Source organism: Plecotus auritus (assembly GCF_963455305.1).
Source record: "Plecotus auritus genome assembly, chromosome: 7".
NCBI lineage: Eukaryota > Metazoa > Chordata > Mammalia > Chiroptera > Vespertilionidae > Plecotus > Plecotus auritus.
This window is the reverse complement of record NC_137774.1, coordinates 20,807,318-20,825,338: the sequence shown is the minus strand read 5'-3', so window position 1 is coordinate 20,825,338 and position 18,021 is coordinate 20,807,318. Positions and strand designations below refer to the sequence as shown.

At 55.0% G+C, this 18,021-nt stretch overlaps 1 protein-coding gene across 2 annotated transcripts in view; it reads left to right on the top strand.

The window, feature by feature from the left end:
• The window catches only part of MRC2 (mannose receptor C-type 2), a 58,976-nt gene that overhangs the window by 38,708 nt on the left and 2,247 nt on the right, over window positions 1-18,021 (top strand). For both annotated transcript variants that reach the window (XM_080680899.1, XM_080680900.1), the window contains exons 7-27: window positions 217-405; window positions 569-723; window positions 2,363-2,470; window positions 4,986-5,101; window positions 5,552-5,700; window positions 6,308-6,525; window positions 8,011-8,153; window positions 9,368-9,470; window positions 9,741-9,879; window positions 9,991-10,026; window positions 10,294-10,454; window positions 10,568-10,635; window positions 11,332-11,432; window positions 11,735-11,877; window positions 15,492-15,606; window positions 15,726-15,889; window positions 16,064-16,172; window positions 16,654-16,892; window positions 17,011-17,179; window positions 17,273-17,419; window positions 17,727-17,846. In XM_080680899.1, coding sequence (XP_080537025.1) covers window positions 217-405; window positions 569-723; window positions 2,363-2,470; window positions 4,986-5,101; window positions 5,552-5,700; window positions 6,308-6,525; window positions 8,011-8,153; window positions 9,368-9,470; window positions 9,741-9,879; window positions 9,991-10,026; window positions 10,294-10,454; window positions 10,568-10,635; window positions 11,332-11,432; window positions 11,735-11,877; window positions 15,492-15,606; window positions 15,726-15,889; window positions 16,064-16,172; window positions 16,654-16,892; window positions 17,011-17,179; window positions 17,273-17,419; window positions 17,727-17,846 — 2,892 coding nt within the window. The remainder of the gene's footprint in view (window positions 1-216; window positions 406-568; window positions 724-2,362; window positions 2,471-4,985; window positions 5,102-5,551; window positions 5,701-6,307; window positions 6,526-8,010; window positions 8,154-9,367; window positions 9,471-9,740; window positions 9,880-9,990; window positions 10,027-10,293; window positions 10,455-10,567; window positions 10,636-11,331; window positions 11,433-11,734; window positions 11,878-15,491; window positions 15,607-15,725; window positions 15,890-16,063; window positions 16,173-16,653; window positions 16,893-17,010; window positions 17,180-17,272; window positions 17,420-17,726; window positions 17,847-18,021) is intronic.

The following is an 18,021-nucleotide window of genomic DNA, read 5'->3' as shown; positions in this document are numbered from 1 at the left end:
CACCACCTCCCGGGGCTCTGCCTCTGGGCCTCCAGCGGCCCTGGAGGATTTTATCTTTTCCTCAGCATTCAGCATTCAGCATTCAGACCTGTCCTGGCGGGAAGGGCTGATGTGAGATAGGTTTGGGGAAGAAATGAGGTTGGGGCCATGCCCAGTGGGCCAGTGCCTAGGCTGGGCGGCTTGATTCCTGAGCAGCGGCCCTGTGGGTCTCTGCAGATGTGTGGGCCAACGTGAAGGTGGAGTGTGAGCCCAGCTGGCAGCCCTTCCAGGGCCACTGCTACCGCCTGCAAGCCGAGAAGCGCAGCTGGCAGGAGTCCAAGAAGGCGTGCCTGCGGGGCGGAGGTGACCTGCTCAGCATCCACAGCATGGCCGAGCTGGAGTTCATCACCAAGCAGATCAAGCAAGGTGAGGGGCTGCTCGTCCACCGCCAGTCTGGGGTGGAGGACAGGGCCTCCCGATGCCCATCCAGTCCTGCCCAGGAGGCTCAGGGACGGCCCCTTCCTCCCCTGCGGGTGGCTGAGGCTGACCTCTCATGTCCTCTCTCTCCTCCCGCCGGCTGCACCCCCAGAGGTGGAGGAGCTGTGGATTGGCCTCAACGATTTGAAACTGCAGATGAATTTTGAGTGGTCCGATGGGAGCATTGTGAGCTTCACCCATTGGCACCCCTTTGAGCCTAACAACTTCCGGGACAGCCTGGAGGACTGTGTCACCATTTGGGGGCCGGTGAGAACCCCTTCTCCCTACCACAGGGCCCCAAATACACACCAGCCTTCTGGTGCTACCCCAGTCCTATTGGTACCTGCCTGGAACCCCACCCCATGACCTCTCAGAAGCCCCATCTTCCCCACCAACCCTTCCACGTGGAAGATCGCCAGTGTTTGACCCCCCTCTTCTTCCCCCAACTGGCTGGGTCACTTTGGGCAAGTTACTTAACCTCTGTGTACCTCGGTTTCCTCATCTGTCAATGGAACACGGATGGTGCCAACCTCAGGGGGTCATTGGGAGGGTTAAAGGAGTTAATTCTCATGAAACCTTAGGATGCTGCTGTTCTCACCGGCAGGTGGCATCAGAGGCCACATCACGTGGACATGCTCCACAGGCCAGGATGCTCTGTGCAGGGTCCCATCCCCTCATGAACGTAGTGGGTGATGACTGTTTGCCATGGCGTTGACTCAGAGGCGGAATGGGCAGATGGAGGGATTGATGCAAGGCTTCAAGCAGAGATAAGAGACCCTTTAAAAAGGGACAATGCCATAGAGATAGACTACCCACTCCAGGGACAGATAGGACACTCTCTGGTGAGATACCACAAACCATTGCTTTTCAGAGAGAGTTGGGAGGGAGGAAGGGAGGGGAGGGAGGGAGGGAGAGAGAAAAAAAAACACATCGATGTGAGAGACACATTGACTGGTTGCCTCCTGAACACATACCAACCAAGGGTGGGAGCAAACCCAAAACCCAGATATGTGTCTTTGACTGGGAATTGAACCCGAGGCCTTTCAGTATGCGGGCTGTCGCTCTAACCATTGAGCAACACTGGCCAGGACTAGAGGGTGCTATTTTAAAATTTATAAACATGCCTGGCTGGTGTGGCTCAGTGGTTGATTGAGCATTGACCTATGAACCAGGAGGTCACAGTTCGATTCCTGGTCAGGGCACATGCCCAGGTTGCAGACTTGATTCCCAATGGGGGTCTTGCAGGAGGCAGCGGATCAATGATTCTCATCGTTGATGTTTATATCTCTCCCTCTCCCTTCCTCTCTGAAATCAATAAAAATGTATTTTTAAAACATTTATAAACAGTTACTTGTTGAGAGTCTGCTACATGCCAGGCATTCCCCTGGTGACTGGCACCTCTGCCCTTAGGATGGAGCTGAAGGCAGACACGCAACCCGTGGGGCGGCTGAGGACCGAGGAGGGCAGAGGGTTTAGGAGGGGCTGAGGACTGAATTCCTGTTTAGTGCACAGTCTGCTCAACCTGGCTCTGCAGGTACGGCTGGACACCGTGCAGAACTGGGAATCTCATCCGTCCGTCCTGCCATCCGTTACACTAACAGTCTCAGCCAGTGTTTGTGAAATGGGCTATAAGTAGTCTAAAGGAGTGCCTCTTCACATTTCGACAATGCTTGTCAGTGTTGTCAGGCAGTTGCACATCAACTCTGTATGCTCTCATCCGCCCCGTGAGGCTTACCCAACGAATCCTACTTTCCCCGTTTTAGAGCCTGGAATACAGAGAGGTCAAGCCTCTTGCTCAGAATCACACAGCAAGCAGAGGCAGGGTCAGGTCTAGAAACCTGGTTTGTGAAGGGTTTGGGAGATTTGGGGGAGGAGGGCTGAGACTCCTCTCATCCTGCGTCCCCAGGAAGGTCGCTGGAATGACAGTCCCTGTAACCAGTCCTTGCCGTCCATCTGCAAGAAAGCGGGCCAGCTGAGCCAGGAGACCACCGAGGAGGACCACGGCTGCCGGAAGGTGAGGGTGCTTCTGGATCTGGGTCCTGGTGGCCGGCCAGAGGGGCTCCCAGGAGAAGGGGGGATGGAAATCCTGCAGCCTCCCACTGAGTCCTCCCTTCCTTGGCACACTCTGCTTCCCGCTCTCCAAACTGCCGGCTCACCAGAAGGAATGGTGTTGGGTGGGGCGGGGCTGTGGGGAGGAAGCAGAACTTCCCACCCACATTCCTGAACCTCTTCTCCATGAGGAAGCCACTTTCCAGAGAACAGGAGGTGGCAGTAGGTACCCCTAGTCTGAAAGTTTTGGTCCATGCTTTTTTAAAATTTATTTTTTATTTTTTAATGTTTATTGATTCTAGAGAGAGGGGAAGGGAGAGGGATAGAGAGATAGAATCATGGATGAGAGAGAAACATCCATCGGCTGCCTCCTGCATACTCCCTATTGGGGATTGAGCCCACAACCTGGGCATGTGCCCTGACCGGGAATTAAAACAGTGACCTCCTGGTTCATAGGTCGAACTTCAACCACTGAGCCACACCGGCTGGGCATGGCCAGTCTTCACCTGAGTGGAGGCTGCCGGGGTGAGCCCGTGTCCTCTGAGCACCCTGCCTTTGCTGGCACGCATCACACCATCTGACATAGTGGGTGCCTGTCTGTCTGTCTCTGGAGGAAGGAGGCCACTGTGGGGTCTCCCTCCTTGTGCTCCAAGCCCCAGGGGCTTCCAGATGTTCAGGGAGGGAGGGGAATAAGTGAGTGCGGGAGTGAGTGTAAGAATGAGTGTGAGCATGGGTGATCAACCCATCTCCCACCTCCAGCTCCCAGGGCCCACCCCAGCCCCCAGCCGAGCAGGGGTGTAAGTGGTGTAGATATTTGTGGGGAGGTTGCTCAGAAAGGACACTCTGTGGTGTTTTGGCCCTGACATCCCCATCTGCTAAGGCAGTGGTCAGCAAACTCATTAGTCAACAGAGCGGCAAACCGCAGCTCGCGAGCCGCAGTTTGCCGACCACTGTGCTAAGGCCACAGTCCTACCAGCCCTTTGTCAGTGTGGTTCTTTGTTTTCCTTCGGGTTAAGCCCTGTTACCACACCCCACCTGCACCCAAACTCTTCCCCAGGGGTGGGACAGGAAGCACCAACAGGCATGACCTCCTGTGGGGAGGCGGGAGAGAACAGACAGGCCCGGCTGGAGAGCCTGGGGGACCAGCATGGTCGGGGAATGGTCTAGGGCAGCCTTGAGCAAACTACGGCCCGCGGGCCGGATCCGGCTGTTCTATCCGGTTCTCTTGCTCTCCCCTCCGCTCCTTTACTTTGAATTTATATTAGTTCACACAAACACTCCATCCATGCTTTTGTTCCGGCCCTCCGGTCCAGTTTAAGAACCCATTGTGGCCCTCGAGTCAAAAAGTTTGCCCACCCCTGGTCTAGGGGCTCTGGCCTGGCCTGGGTGAGGTGAAGGTGGGGGAAGAGGAATTACTACTAACTGCCCTGCACCAGGGCCAGCCTAGAGTGTATGTGTTGGGCTAATTAGCCATGGCTAGCACTCTGAGAGAGCCAGGGGTCTTAGCACAGCCCTGGGCATATGGGATTCTCCGCCCCCCCCCCCCCCGCCCCGCCCCAATACATACACATGCGTACAGTGAGCACACGCACATCCACACACACCAGGTTCTCTTCTGCCCTGGCTCCTGCCCAGAGGGCCGCATCTCTCTCCTAACCTCGAGCCCACCCCCAGGCTTCCCACTTCAAGGCCTGCTGGCGGCAAAGGCCCTGGCAGGCATCTGGAGTCATCTTAGCAGGAGCAGGGCTATGGTGAGGACAGGCCAGCCCCTGTGGAATGGGTTCAAGTCCGGGCTTTACCTGTACTGTCTGTACAACATCAAGTCACTTAATTTCTCTGAGCCTCAGTTCCTCATCTGAAAGGCAGGAGCAGAGAGCCCCTCAGGGTGGCTCAAGGGGAGAGGGGTCTGTGGATTGTGGGGACCAGGGGGGCATCTACTCAGGAGCCGTGGTCTTTCTTCCATTGCTCTGCTACCCCTTGCTGAGGGTCTGTCTCCCCTCCCACCCCCCGGCCAGTCACAGCCTCCACGTACTCCAGCTTTTCCAGGCCCCTGAGGATCACCCAGCCCCCTCCATGTCCTGGCCGCTCTCCCAGCTTTTTGGCTCTGGTTTCTCAGCCAACTGGCAATTTTCCCACTGCTTTTCTTGGTTTACACGTTCGAGAGAAGTCTGATGGGCCACTTATCTTTCTGCGCCAGGCCACAGCGGGTCACGGGCTGTCTCCCATCAGCCATCCTTGGACCATGCTTCCTCCCCTGGTCTGACAGTTGTGGATAATGGTAGGAGGGGGAGTGTGGCGTGACAGTACAGCATACAGCACAGCAAGGGCCGTCTCTGTTGTCAGACAAGTCCCTCTGTCCTGTGCCCCAGCCTACGGCACATTCCGTGATGCCACTGGTATCCCCCCGCCCCAGGATTTATGGGTAAGAGATGAGTGTCCTCCCCACAGACACCCCTCTTTTGCCCACTCTCTCGAGCCAGGGTTGGAAGTGGCACAGCCCATCCTGCTACTGGCTAGGAGAGGACCAAGTGACCTACAGTGAGGCCCGGCGCCTGTGCACTGACCAGGGCGCTCAGCTGGTCACCATCACCAACAGGTACAGGAGGGGGTGGGTGCCCAGACCAGCCTGCACCTGTGTCTTGGCCTAATGTGGCTCCTCCATCCAACAGGGTGGCGTCCTGTCATTGAGCACAGGAGGACCTGAGTCCTTTGAGCCCCGACTGGCTCCAGGACCTTTTTCTAACATTGTCACAAGAAAGACTCCTGGTTCTTAAGCAACTCCATTGTGGGGTGGTATAGGTGTGGGCTTGATGCCCAAGAGAGGCCTTGGCTGTGTCTGATTTTTCTCTACTTTCTTCTCAGCCAGGCGCAGAGGGCAGCTGGGTTGCTGTGTGTCAGCTGCAGGGCCCCCAGGGACCCCCACTTCCCTAACGGAGTTACTAGTCGGACACAGCACCTTAGCTCCAGGAGCAGGGCACCTGGCTTGGGGTCCAGGGAGTGGAGGGAGAGCCCAGGCGTGACCCCTTGACCAGCCTCTTCACCGCAGGTTCGAGCAGGCCTTTGTCAGCAGCCTCATCTACAACTGGGATGGCGAGTACTTCTGGACCGCCCTGCAGGACCTCAACAGCACCGGCTCCTTCCGCTGGCTCAGTGGGGACGAGGTCGTGTACACCCACTGGAACCGGGACCAGCCTGGTGAGCCCCTCCTCCACGGCACTCAGCCAGCCTCTTGCTCTGCCTTCCGAGGGGGACCTGTCCTGCCAGGACCAAGACCAGGGCTTCCCAGTGAACTGATCCTTCACGCAGTGCGGGGAAGCTGTTAGGAGAACGGGGTCTGCAGCCAAACCACCTGTCTCGGACCCCCATTCTGCTGTTTATTAGCTGCACATCTTTGAGCCTCTGTTTCCTTACCTGGGAAATGGAGATACTGGTAACTTTCCTCATAGGATTGAGGTGAGGCTTCAACGGTTTGTATATGTAAAGCACTTAGAATAGTGAGCACGATGTAAGTGCTTGCTATTATTATTATCATTTCACACTCATTATCTTTTTTTAACCCTTTGAATAACCTGCTGAGGTAGATGATGAGACAAGTTCAGAGAGGTTAAGCAACTTGCCTAAGAGCTCACGGGAGTAAACACAGAGTTAGGACGTTACCTCCCTTCCTTTCCACCTGGGCCCCAACCTCACCGACTCTATCCCCGCAGAGAGGGCCACGCTGGGGGTGGTGTCCCACAGGGATGAGGGAGCACCGAGGCATGGCTCCTCCTCAGCATAAAGGTGTCCCTTCTCTCTCCTTTAGGGTACAGCCGCGGGGGCTGCGTGGCCCTGGCCACGGGCAGCGCCATGGGGCTGTGGGAGGTGAAGAACTGCACCATGTTCTGGGCTCGTTACATCTGCCGGCAGAGCCTGGGCACGCCAGTGACGCCTGAGCTGCCTGGGCCAGACCCCACACCCAGCCTCACTGGTTCCTGTCCCCAGGGCTGGGCCTCAGACCCCAAACTTCGGCACTGCTACAAGGTAGGTAGCCCTTAGGCATGAGGGGAGGGAGAGAAGGAAGAGCAAAGGGGTGGGTTCCCAGTGGGACCCAGCCACGATCCATACAGTAGCTCCGAAAGCACTTTTCCCCATATCGGACTACAGAGAGAGAGCATTTCTGGTGGAGCTCCCGTCGGTGGAATCTGAGACCTGGCACGTAGGTGCTCAGTAAACATTTGAGGAATTGATGAAACCATACACATCATTGGTTTCAGAGGTTTCCAGAGTGGCCAGGCTAGAGAGTTTGACAAATAGAAATCTTCAGCCCCGGCTGGTGTTGCTCAGGGCTGTTGGCCCGAACACTGAAGGGTCGTGAGTTTGAGTCCAGGTCAAGGGCACTTACCAGAGTTTCAGTGGGAAAAATATCCTCAGGGGAGGATTAACAAAAAAAAAATCCTATATACTAAAAGCCCAATATGCTGTGTCCGGTCGTCTAGTCAGCCGTTCAACCAATCAAAGCATAATATGCTAATGATATGCTAAGGTTCGCTATGACGTGCACTGACCACCAGGGGGCAGATGCTCTGACCAGTAGGTTAGCTTGCTGCTGGGGTCCGGCTGATCGGGACTGAGTGAGATGGGCCAGACACGCCCTGGAGCCCTCCCTCGGTCCCTCCTTGGCTGGCCAACCTCCTGAATCCCTCCCCAGCCCCAATTGTGCACCAGAGGGGTCCCTTGGCCTGGCCTGCACCCTCTCACAATTCGGGCTGAGGGACCCTCCCCCGCCTCCCCCAGTGCACGAATTTCATGCACCGGGCCTTTAGTTTTTTTTTTTGTTTGTTTTTTTTTTAAATAAAATAAAACCTTCAGGCTGGCCGGAACCGGTTTGGCTCAGTGGATAGAGCGTCGGCCTGCGGACTGAAGGGTCCCGGGTTTGATTCCGGTCAAGGGCATGTACCTTGGTTGCGGGCACATCCCCAGTGGGGGGTGTGCAGGAGGCAGCTGATCGATGTATCTCTCTCATCAATGTTTCTAGCTATCTATCCTCTCCCTTTCCTCTCTGTAAAAAATCAATAAAATATATTTTAAAAAATAAATAAATAAATAAATAAATAAATAAATAAATAAATAAAACCTTCAGGCTGCCTCTATAGAAATGGGGATTCACTAGGTAGGGGTGGGGCCTGATAGTTTGTATTTTTAAACCCCATGGTTTTCGGAGCCACTGATGTAGTCCATGGTCTTTTATCTGAAGTCCAGGGAAGTGAAGGGACTTGCCCATAGCAAATTGTAGCTCTGCTGGGGTGGGAGCCCAGATCTCTCTTCTGGTTAGGGGGACTGGGCAGGGACATTTTCCAGGAGCTGCCTCTGTCTGGGGCTTGTTCTCTGATGAGGTTTGTCAAAACTAGCCTGGAACCCTTCCAGTGAGCCCCAGCCCCCTCCCCACTGCTGCCATGGGAGGGCAGGTGTCCCCTGGGGAGGCGGGACAGCGGGGACAGCTTGGACAGCTGAACTCTGCTCCTGCAGGTGTTCAGCTCAGAGCGGCTGCAGGACAAGAAGAGATGGGTCCAGGCCCAGGGCGCCTGCCAGGAGTTGGGGGCCCAGCTGCTGAGCCTGGCCAGCTATGAGGAGGAGCACTTTGTGGCCAACATGCTCAACAAGATCTTCGGGTACTGAGCCTGGGGTGGTGGCCTGCATGCGTGTGTGTGTGACTCTGGTTTTGCAAGACAGGGTGAAGGCTACTCCAATGAGGCCTGTGTGAGGGCTTGGAGTGACCCGTGTATCTGCTACTAGTGCCAGGACCGTCTGTCCCCCTCAAGGGGCCCTGGTTTCCCTGGAATCGGGGGCCTGGTGTTGCCCACCAGTGTCACAGTGCCTGCAACACCCGCCTCCCCAGACTCACAAACTTTTACACAAGTGACTGCCCTCCCTCACCCTCCTCCACTGCAAAACCTTGTTCAGGCTGATCCAAGTAGAGTGTTTCCCCCCCACCCTACACCATTCCATAAAAACACACACTCCTCAACAAAAAGCTTTTCCTGAGAGACAGGAGGAGAAAGGCTACAAAAGTGAGCATTGGCCCGGGGGGTCCCTCCAGGCCCTCATCTCTGTCCTGTGGGCTCTGGCACACACACAGCACCTGTAACCCCCTTAGCACCAGGGACAACCCAGAGGGGTCCAGGCTCCCCGAGATCCAGGGCTATTTCCTCGCAGCAAACATCATGATTACATTATTTCACTAGTAATTATAATAGCTCATATTTATCGCTTCTCACCAGACACCAGGTACCATGCTAAACAGTCAACCCTCCCAGCAACCCTAGGAAGTAGATACTGTCATTGGCCCTGTGGGCTGATAAGTTGGGTTGGTCCCCCAGCTCAGTGGTCGGCAAACTGCGGCTTGCAAGCCACATGCGGCTCGCGAGCTGTGGTTTGCCGCTCTGTTGACTAATGAGTTTGCCGACCACTGGGATAGGGGCTTAATCACAAGGAACAACAACAGCTTGTAATTATTGGAATCGAGAGTCCCAGCTGGTCCATGGGTGAACCAGGCCTAGAATCCAGGTTTACCTGATTCCAGAGCCCCAGGTCTGTCCATCCCATCCACTTCCTAAACTCCCTCCAGCGAAAACCTTCAGTCTTGTTGGCAGAGCAAACCCCACCCAAAGGGAAGCCAGGGAAGACAGCCGGACCACCCACCACCCCATGAGCTGGGTGGGGGTCCACTGTTGGCCCCCCTTTCCCCAGGAGGGTGAAGCCTAGATGGAGAGGCCCCAGGCCCTGGGGACTAAGCAGCCTAGAGCTGCCAGGGGCAGGGGGCTTGCTTGACACTTACTTCTCTCACTCCAATCTCTTCTGTCCCAACCCCTGGGCTGTGCTGAAGTGAATCTGAGCCCGAGATCCACGAGCAGCACTGGTTCTGGATCGGCCTGAACCGTCGGGACCCCAGTGGGGGCCAGAGCTGGCGCTGGAGCGATGGCATTGGGGTGAGGAGGCCTGATGGGGTGGGCGGGGCCTATTTATGGGCGGGGCCTGTCGTGGGCGTGGTCTTTTGGGGCGGGGACGGGTCCTGGAGATGGGTGAGTTTTGTCAGAGGTAAGGCTGGAAGGAACGTAAAGGAAAGGGCCGGTGGGGGCGTGCAGCCCAGGTTGGGGGTTCCCAGCTCAGTCCAGGTCTCTTGTTCGTCTGTTCTGGGGACGGGGGCAGCTTGCACCTCGTGTCTCAGGGCCCTCTCCCACTCTGACTCCCGTTTTCAGTTCTCTTATCACAATTTTGACCGGAGCCGGCACGACGATGACGACATCCGGGGCTGTGCAGTGCTCGACCTGGCCTCCCTGCAGTGGGTGGCCTTGCAGTGCGAGACGCAGCTGGATTGGATCTGCAAGATCCCTCGAGGTGGAGTGGGGTGGCTCTGGGGGCCTGGGCATGGGGCGAAGGGCGGCAGGCCGGGGATCCAAGGGCGGGTCTCCTTTTCCTGCAGCGTCTCTGTCTACCTTGTCCCTGTAGGCTCGGAAGTGCAGGAGCCTGACGGCAGCCCTCAAGGTGAGGCCCCCCTGTGCGTCCCCCCGACCCCAGAGCAGTCCAGAAAGGGGAAGGGTCATCACCTCCAGGGTAGGGTCTGGCTGGGACAGAATGAAGAGAGTTAGGGGTTCTAACCAAGAGAGAGGGCACCCTCAGCTCCCTTGGTCTGGGTCTGCTGGACTCACAGGCCCGCCTGCCCTGGCTCTGCCCTGGACCCACCTTGTCCTCCAAGGCCTGGCAGGCAGCTCCAGCCTGGCCACCACTCCCACACTGGCATTGCCCCTGCAGGCCGGCGGGAATGGCTGCGCTTCCAGGAGGCCGAGTACAAGTTCTTCGAGCACCACTCTACGTGGACTCAGGCACAGCGCATCTGTACGTGGTTCCGTGCTGAGCTGGCCTCCGTGCACAGCCAGGCCGAGCTGGACTTCCTGGGACACAACCTGCAGAAGGTGGGCATGCAAGAGAGCAGGGGGAGAAGTGGGCACACAGGCGGGCAGGGGAAGGGCAGGGCTGGCAGCCGAAGAGGCCCTGCAACTCTGACTTGCCCACCCGGCTTCCTTAGTTCTCCCGGGGCCAGGAGCAGCACTGGTGGATCGGCCTGCACACCTCAGAGAGCGATGGGCGCTTCAGGTAGGGGGCAGGTGGATGGGGGGCAGGGGAGGGGGCAGCAGGTGTGGGAGAGGGCACTTGCATGGATGGCTAGCCTCGACCCCAGGCTGGGGGTAGGGACACTGCACAACACAGACACGGATAGACCTGGATCTGAATTTAGATCTGCCCCTCGATGGCTGTGTGACCTCGAGCAAGTGACTTAACCTTTCTGGGCTTCACTGTTCTCATCTGAATATGAAAATAATGAGGTATTAGAAAGAAGGTATGTGAAGTCCTTAGCACAGCATCCAGCACGTTGTTGGGCACTAAATCATGGCAGCTGGAGTCACTCATGCATAAAGCCCCCTCAGGACATGGGCAAGAGCATAATGACGGGCCAGAAGGGGCCTCTTCATATGCAGGGCCCACCTACATGTGAAGGACCAGGAGCACACAGGTAGCAGCACATCGTTGTCCGTGGAGCCCTGCTCAGGGATTCTTGGACTCCTCCAGTTAGAGAAATCAGTGCCCCAGGCGGGCTGGGCCTTATCTGGAGGCACCAGGTCCTTTGGTCCCCAGCTGCACTGAGCATTGTAGTCCCACTTCTCAGCCTTATAGATGAGCTCCTAAAACTTGGGTCCTTCCCCGCCCCCTCTTCCATGGCCTTCATTTTTGCATACGGGGGAGGGGAGGCCTGGGCCGTGCTGGAGTCACCCCTGAGTGGTGCCATTGCAGGTGGACAGATGGTTCCATTATAAACTTCATCTCCTGGGCACCTGGCAAACCTCGGCCCATCGGCAAGGAAAAGAAGTGTGTGTACATGACTGCCAGCCGAGGTGAGGGCGAGGTGGGGCAGAGAGGGTGCGGAAGCTGAGGAGAGGGTCGATGTTGGGGGCAGTAAAGTGAGCCTGTGCAGTCAGTGGTCATCAGTCTCTTATTTTCTTTGTTCCCACAACTCAAGAAGGGCTAGACCAGAGAGGGGAGGGCCTGTCCTCACGGTTCTACTGCCACAGAGAACTTGAGTTCAGAGTTGGGCACAGGGACCTGAGCCCCAGCTCAGCCTCCTCAGGGCATGAGAGGAAGGTGCTGCCAGCCCTAAGTTGAGGGGGTTGACTGTTCTCTCCTCCCTTTTCTGCAGAGGACTGGGGGGACCAGAGGTGCCTGACAGCCTTGCCCTATGTCTGCAAACGCAGCAATAAAACCAGAGAGACACAGCCCCTCGACCTGCCACCCACGGTCCGGGGGGGCTGCCCCTCTGGCTGGAGCCAGTTCCTCAACAAGGTAGGAGGTTGGGGGGGCACACAAGGGAGTTAGGGGAGAGGCCGTGAATATGAGAAGCCCTAGCCTCAGGAGTCCTGGCCCTTGGCAACATCAACATCATGGCCTCTTGCCAGTGCCCACCAACCTCTCCTGGGCCCCACGGCCAGGGCTAAACTCCTTGGAAAATGGCTCATGTAGTAGCACCTCCTGACCCACCAGTAGATAAGGTTGTCCAAATCATTTGGTGAGTTTTGTAGATCAGCAGTCGTTAAACTTTATTTTTTTATTAAAGATTTTTTATTGATTTTTACTGAGAGAGGGAGAGAGAGAAACATCGATGTGGGAGCAAAACATTGATCGACTACCTCCTACACACGTTCAATGGCGATCAAGCACACAACCCAGGCATGTGCCCTTGCTCGGAATTGAACCATTAACCCCTCAGTGCACAGGTTGATGCCCAACCAACTGAGCCACACGGGCCAGGGCTCGTTAAACATTTTGATATATTAGGAAAACAAAATACTGAACATAAAGTTTGTGTGTACATTATATGTGTGTGTGTGTGTCTATAAAAGATATATATGTTTACCTCCATGCTAATATGACTAATATATATACACTGAGTGGCCAGATTATGATGATCTCTGAACACATAATAATCTGGCCACTCAGTGTATATCCTATATAATAAAAGGCTAATATGCTAATTGTCCCCTCAACCAGGAGTTTGACCAGCAGGCAGGCCGGCCAACCGCCCATGTCCCCTCCCCCTGGCCAGGCTAGCCGGACCCCCCACCCATGCACGAATTCATGCACTGGGCCTCTAATACACACACACACACACACACACACTGAGTGGCCAGATTATTATGCGGTCAGAGATCATCATAATCTGGCCACTCAGTGTATAAGAAAATATGCATGAGAACAAAACCATATAAAGCATTAGCTAAAGATTTAAATACAGTATTTTTAAGTTTTTAACTTTTTCTGTATTAGAAGTATGAAAAAATTATGCTCACTCAAAAATCATCCATCATAATCAGTATTAATATTTAAATAATTATAAAGAGCACAGTGGCTGAATGTTCCTCATTTAAAAACATCTTGGTCTGACACTTTGTGATTCATGACTTGTTTGAAGTTCAGATTATTTCCAAACATGATTTTAATGGTTGTTGCTGATTAAAAAGTTGCCTCACCAAAGACAAATAGATCGAAGTGAAAAATGTTCATCCATCACTGCCTGGGCTTTCTAAGCAATTCTCTCCATTTTTCAGTCCTTCTACCCCTATTAAACAATCTGCCTCATAAACTAATCAGAAAACCTGATCAAGTCGTTTTTGTTTGTTGGTTTTAAATTTTTTTAAATACATTTTTATTGATCTCAGAGAGGAAGGGAGAGGGAGAGAGAGATAAAAACATCAGTGATGAGAGAGAATCACTGACTGGCTGCCTCCTGCACGCCCCCCACTGGGGATCGAACCTGCATCCCCTGGCATGTGCCCTGACCAGGAATCGAACCCGTGACCTCCTGGTTCATGGGTTGATGCTCACATCGGCTGGGCTTTTTTAAAAAAAATTGTTGATAATTCAATGTCCCCCATCCCTCCCTTTTGTCCCCCTCCACCCAGCCCCCCACCCACCGCAGGCCTTCAGGGCACTATTGTCTGTGCCCGTGGGCTATGCATATATGCATAGAAGTTCTTTGGTTAATCTCTTCCTGCTCCCCCACTCCGCTTCCCTCTGAGACCTGTCAGCCTGTTCCATGTCTCTGGACCTATTTTGTTCATCACTTTATTTTGTTCATTAGATTCCACATATGAGTGAGATCATGTGACCTCTGTCGTTCTCTAACTGGCTTATTTAGCTTAGCATAATAATCTCAAAATACTCCCTTTAGAGCAGTGGTTCTCAACCTTTCTAATGCCATGACCCTTTAATACAGTTCCTCATGTTGTGGTGACCCCCAACCATAAAATTATTTTCGTTGCTACTTTATAACTGTAATTTTGCTACTGTTAATGAATCGTAATGTAAATATCTGTGTTTTCCAATGGTCTTAGGCTCTATAGCAGCGGTTCTCAACCTGTGGGTCACGACCCACAGGTTGAGAACTGCTAGCAGGGTCGCCTAAGGGTCGTGGCATTAGAAAGGTTGAGAACCACTGCTTTAGAGCAGGGGTCCTCAAACTTTTTAAACAAGGGGCCAGTTCACTGTCCCTCAGACTGTTGGAGGGCCAGACTATAGTTTAAAAAAAAACTATGAACAAATTCCTATGCGCACTGCGGGCCTGGGATGAGTTGGCTGCTAAGCAGGACAGGCAGCGGCACCCGGCGGGCCAGATAAATGTCCTCGGCGGGCCGCATGTGGCCCACGGGCCGTAGTTTGAGGACGCCTGCTTTAGAGTGTGAATTTCTTTCTAAAAGTGGTTCTGTTTGCACACTGGGCTGATCGGTCAGACCTGATTAGACCTTCATTGTTTTCACTAGCGGCTAAAAGGAGCTTATCACAGGAAGAGAAGGTCACCATTTCCTTGTTGATTGTGCTGGCGTCATTAGCACAAGCTTCAGCCCACACTTCTTTGCAGGATATCGTAAGACCACTTGGCCTGACTGTGAGGATTAGCTCAGGTAACCTTAGATAATATAATCCATAAATCTTTGTCATACATTGGAGTACAGCCAGACTCTTAGTATCATGGAGCTCTTCCTCTCAGAATACTCAAGCAAATATTATTCCTTTTCTATTAAAAAAAAAAAAAGAGTAAGGCATGTGTATTATTAATACTTTGGAAAATACAGAAAGAAAATAAAACTCACCCACACTCTCCAGAGCGAACCACTATCAATATTTGTTACTCCCCTTCCTGCCTTTTCCCACGTAATTGAGTTCATATTAAATAACGCAGTTTTGTGGCCAGCTTTTCCCCCCTCAGTTTTGTATTTTGAGCATTTTCCCATGTCGTTACGTTTTTCCAAAAATTATTCTCATGGCTTCTTCCACCTCATATGAAACAGAATATATCTTTCATATATTCTTTCTCGATCGCACCCCCTCTGAGCAGAAAATTACTATCAATCATTTAGTTTCGAAGACATAGTCTTCACTTGATGAAGATTTCCCACACGGGGGGTTCCTTTAACCTTAAGGAAGTAAGGCGGGTGGGAAAAGAGAAACATGAAATTACAAGAGTTAGAAACTGCTGCCTCATAAAGGTCATTCAAAAATACAGGTAAAAGGATCCCGTAGATAATCATGTATGTTCAGAGGGCAAGCTAACAGATTTCAGACAACACTTCCGAAGGTGTTGAGCGAAAAGCGAGATGGAGCTGTCCATCCTCCCAGTGCTTGGCCCAGGTGCTGTTCTCATAGGTAGTGGAGTGTTGGTGGCCTGAAGAAGTCCTCCCACTCAAACTTCCTCAGGGTGTGGGCAAGTGCACATGATCTGCTGTGCTAGGTTCAGAGGGTGCTCAAGCCTTGTTCAAGGAGACCCAAGTGTCCTGGTTCTGAGAGCCCCAAAGCCTCCCCAGGGTCTACTGCTGAGGGGTACTTGGTGGAGTTTCGTGGAGTTTCTGGGTGGGTGGGACAGGGAGTGGAGCTGGACATCATGCCTCCCCTTCCTCTCCCAGTGTTTCCGAATCCAGGGCCAGGACCCCCAGGACCGGGTGAAGTGGTCAGAGGCACAGTTCTCCTGCGAACAGCAAGAGGCCCAACTGCTCACCATTGCAAACCCCTTAGAGCAAGGTAGGGCCAGCCCCTGGGGAGCCCCCAGTGTCCTCTGACACAGTCCCCAGAAATGGCTAGTGCCGAGCGAGCCGGCGCCCGCCCTGTCGCTCACAACTCTCTCTTCTGGGGGACTGTAGCATTCATCACAGCCAGCCTGTTCAATGTGACTTTTGACCTTTGGATTGGCCTCCATGCCTCGCAGAAGGACTTCCAGTGGGTGGAGCAAGAGCCTCTACTGTATGCCAACTGGGCCCCAGGGGAGCCCTCTGGCCCTAACCCTGCTCCCAGTGGCAACATACCGGTGAGGAAGCCCTCCCCGCTCTCCTTTGCCACCCACCCGTGCCCCGCTGCCCTGGCCTGCCTTCACTCCCCGGGTCCCCCCTCTTCCAGCTCTTTGCTGATAGTGCCTTTTGGGGGCAGTGGCACAAGGTGGAGGCAGCTGCCGGGGCTCCCCTGAGCAGCTCCTTCCCCCCAGACCAGCTGTGCGGTGGTGCTGCACAGCCCCTCCTCCCACTTCACTGGCCGCTGGGATGACCGGAGCTGCACGGAGGAGACACACGGCTTCATCTGCCAGAAGGGCACAGGTCTGTGTGACCAGCGAACCCCAACACCGGGCGAGGCGCTCGGGGCCATGCCAGGAGGAATAAAGCATGGTTCCCGACCTCACCCCAGAGTCTTGTATCGCTCGGGAAGCTGATGGGCAGAAAGGCCCAGTGCCAGTCAGAGGGAAAGGCGGCTCTCGGGGAAGGTTTGGGGTATGAAAGGCTGACCAGGAAAAACCAGACACCAGGCATCTGTGGTGTCGAGCACCCTGAGGTTCTGTCTGAGGCGCCTGCAGCTCCATGCATGGCTCCTCTGCCCTGGGTTCCTGGGGTAGGGACAGGTGAAGGCTCTAGCTTGCTCCCCGGTTCATTAGCGAGAATATATCATGAATCATAACCATGACTAACACTGTGCCCAGTGGAGACCTGGTCTCTGCCTGATACCTGGGGCTCCCCCGCCTCGTGCCTGGGAATGGGGTAAGGGAGGCAGAGCCCGGCCTGAGCCCCGTCTCCTTCCCTGTAGACCCCTTGCTGAGCCCATCCCCAGCAGCATCACCCCCTGCCCGGGGCACTGAGCTCTCCTACCTCAACGGCACCTTCCGGCTGCTGCAGAAGCCACTGAGCTGGCATGATGCCCTCCTGCTGTGTGAGAGCTACAACACCAGCCTGGCGCACGTGCTTGACCCCTACACCCAGGCCTTCCTCACACAGGCCGCCCGAGGGCTGCGCACACCACTCTGGATCGGGCTGGCCAGTGAAGAGGTCAGCTACCCGAACTCCCCTGATTTCCCTCCTATCCCTTCCGAACCCCCTGCCTTCCCTGCCCCCACCTTCTTGGCTGGTCCCCTTCTTCCCACCCTGATGGCCCCCTCCTGCCCAGGGTTCCCGGCGGTACTCCTGGGTCTCGGAGGAGCCACTGAGCTATGTGGGCTGGCAGGACAGGGAGCCCCAACACATAGGGGGCTGTGCCTACGTGGATGTGGATGGGGCCTGGCGCACGACCAGCTGTGAAACCAAGTTGCAGGGGGCTGTGTGCGGAGTAAACAGTGGTGAGTGCCCACCTGCTAGGGTGGAGGAGTGGGTAAGACGTGGGCCGTTTGGGGAGGACTCTGGGCCACTTCCTCAGTCCTGCACTCCCACAGGGCCTCCTCCTCGAAGAATAAACTACCACGGCAGCTGTCCCCAGGACCTGGCCGAGTCTTCGTGGATTCCCTTCCGGGAGCACTGTTACTCCTTCCACTTGGAGCTGAAGCTGGGCCACAAGGAGGCGCTGCAGCGCTGCCAGCGAGGTGGGCAGGGCAGGCTAGAGCCCATGGGTCTTTCCAGTGGTGACCCCTTTCGTGGACACTCAGACCCCATGAACGCAGTCTCCACGCTATACCCTTTCTAGGCCCCCACACAGAAGTGCCCGTCACATTCCCATAGACAGACCATAGTGCCATTACATGTATGCACCCCTCCCTACTGTGCACACATGAATGCAGGGACCCCATACCATCCTCTACTCAGCCTGCCAGAGAGGGGGCTGGGGCCTCGGGGGGCTCTGCTACCCGGGGGGGCTGCACCTGCCCTGACGTGGACCTCGCTTGTGTCCAGTGGGTGGGACGGTCCTGTCCATTCGGGATGAGATGGAGAACGTGTTTGTCTGGGAGCACCTGCAGAATTCTGAGGACCAGAGTCGGGGCGCCTGGCTAGGCATGAACTTCAACCCTAAAGGTGGGTACCCAGTGTCGGGGGTGGGGAGGGGAAGGCCTCTGGCTGTAGGGGAGATGCCCTTCACCAGGGCTGGGTGGGGGTGAGGACTTGTGGGAGGGAGAATGGGTACTAGAACAGGCTTGCTCTCTCCCACCTGCTTCTGCTCTACCTTGTCTGTCCTCCCCGCACCCCCTCA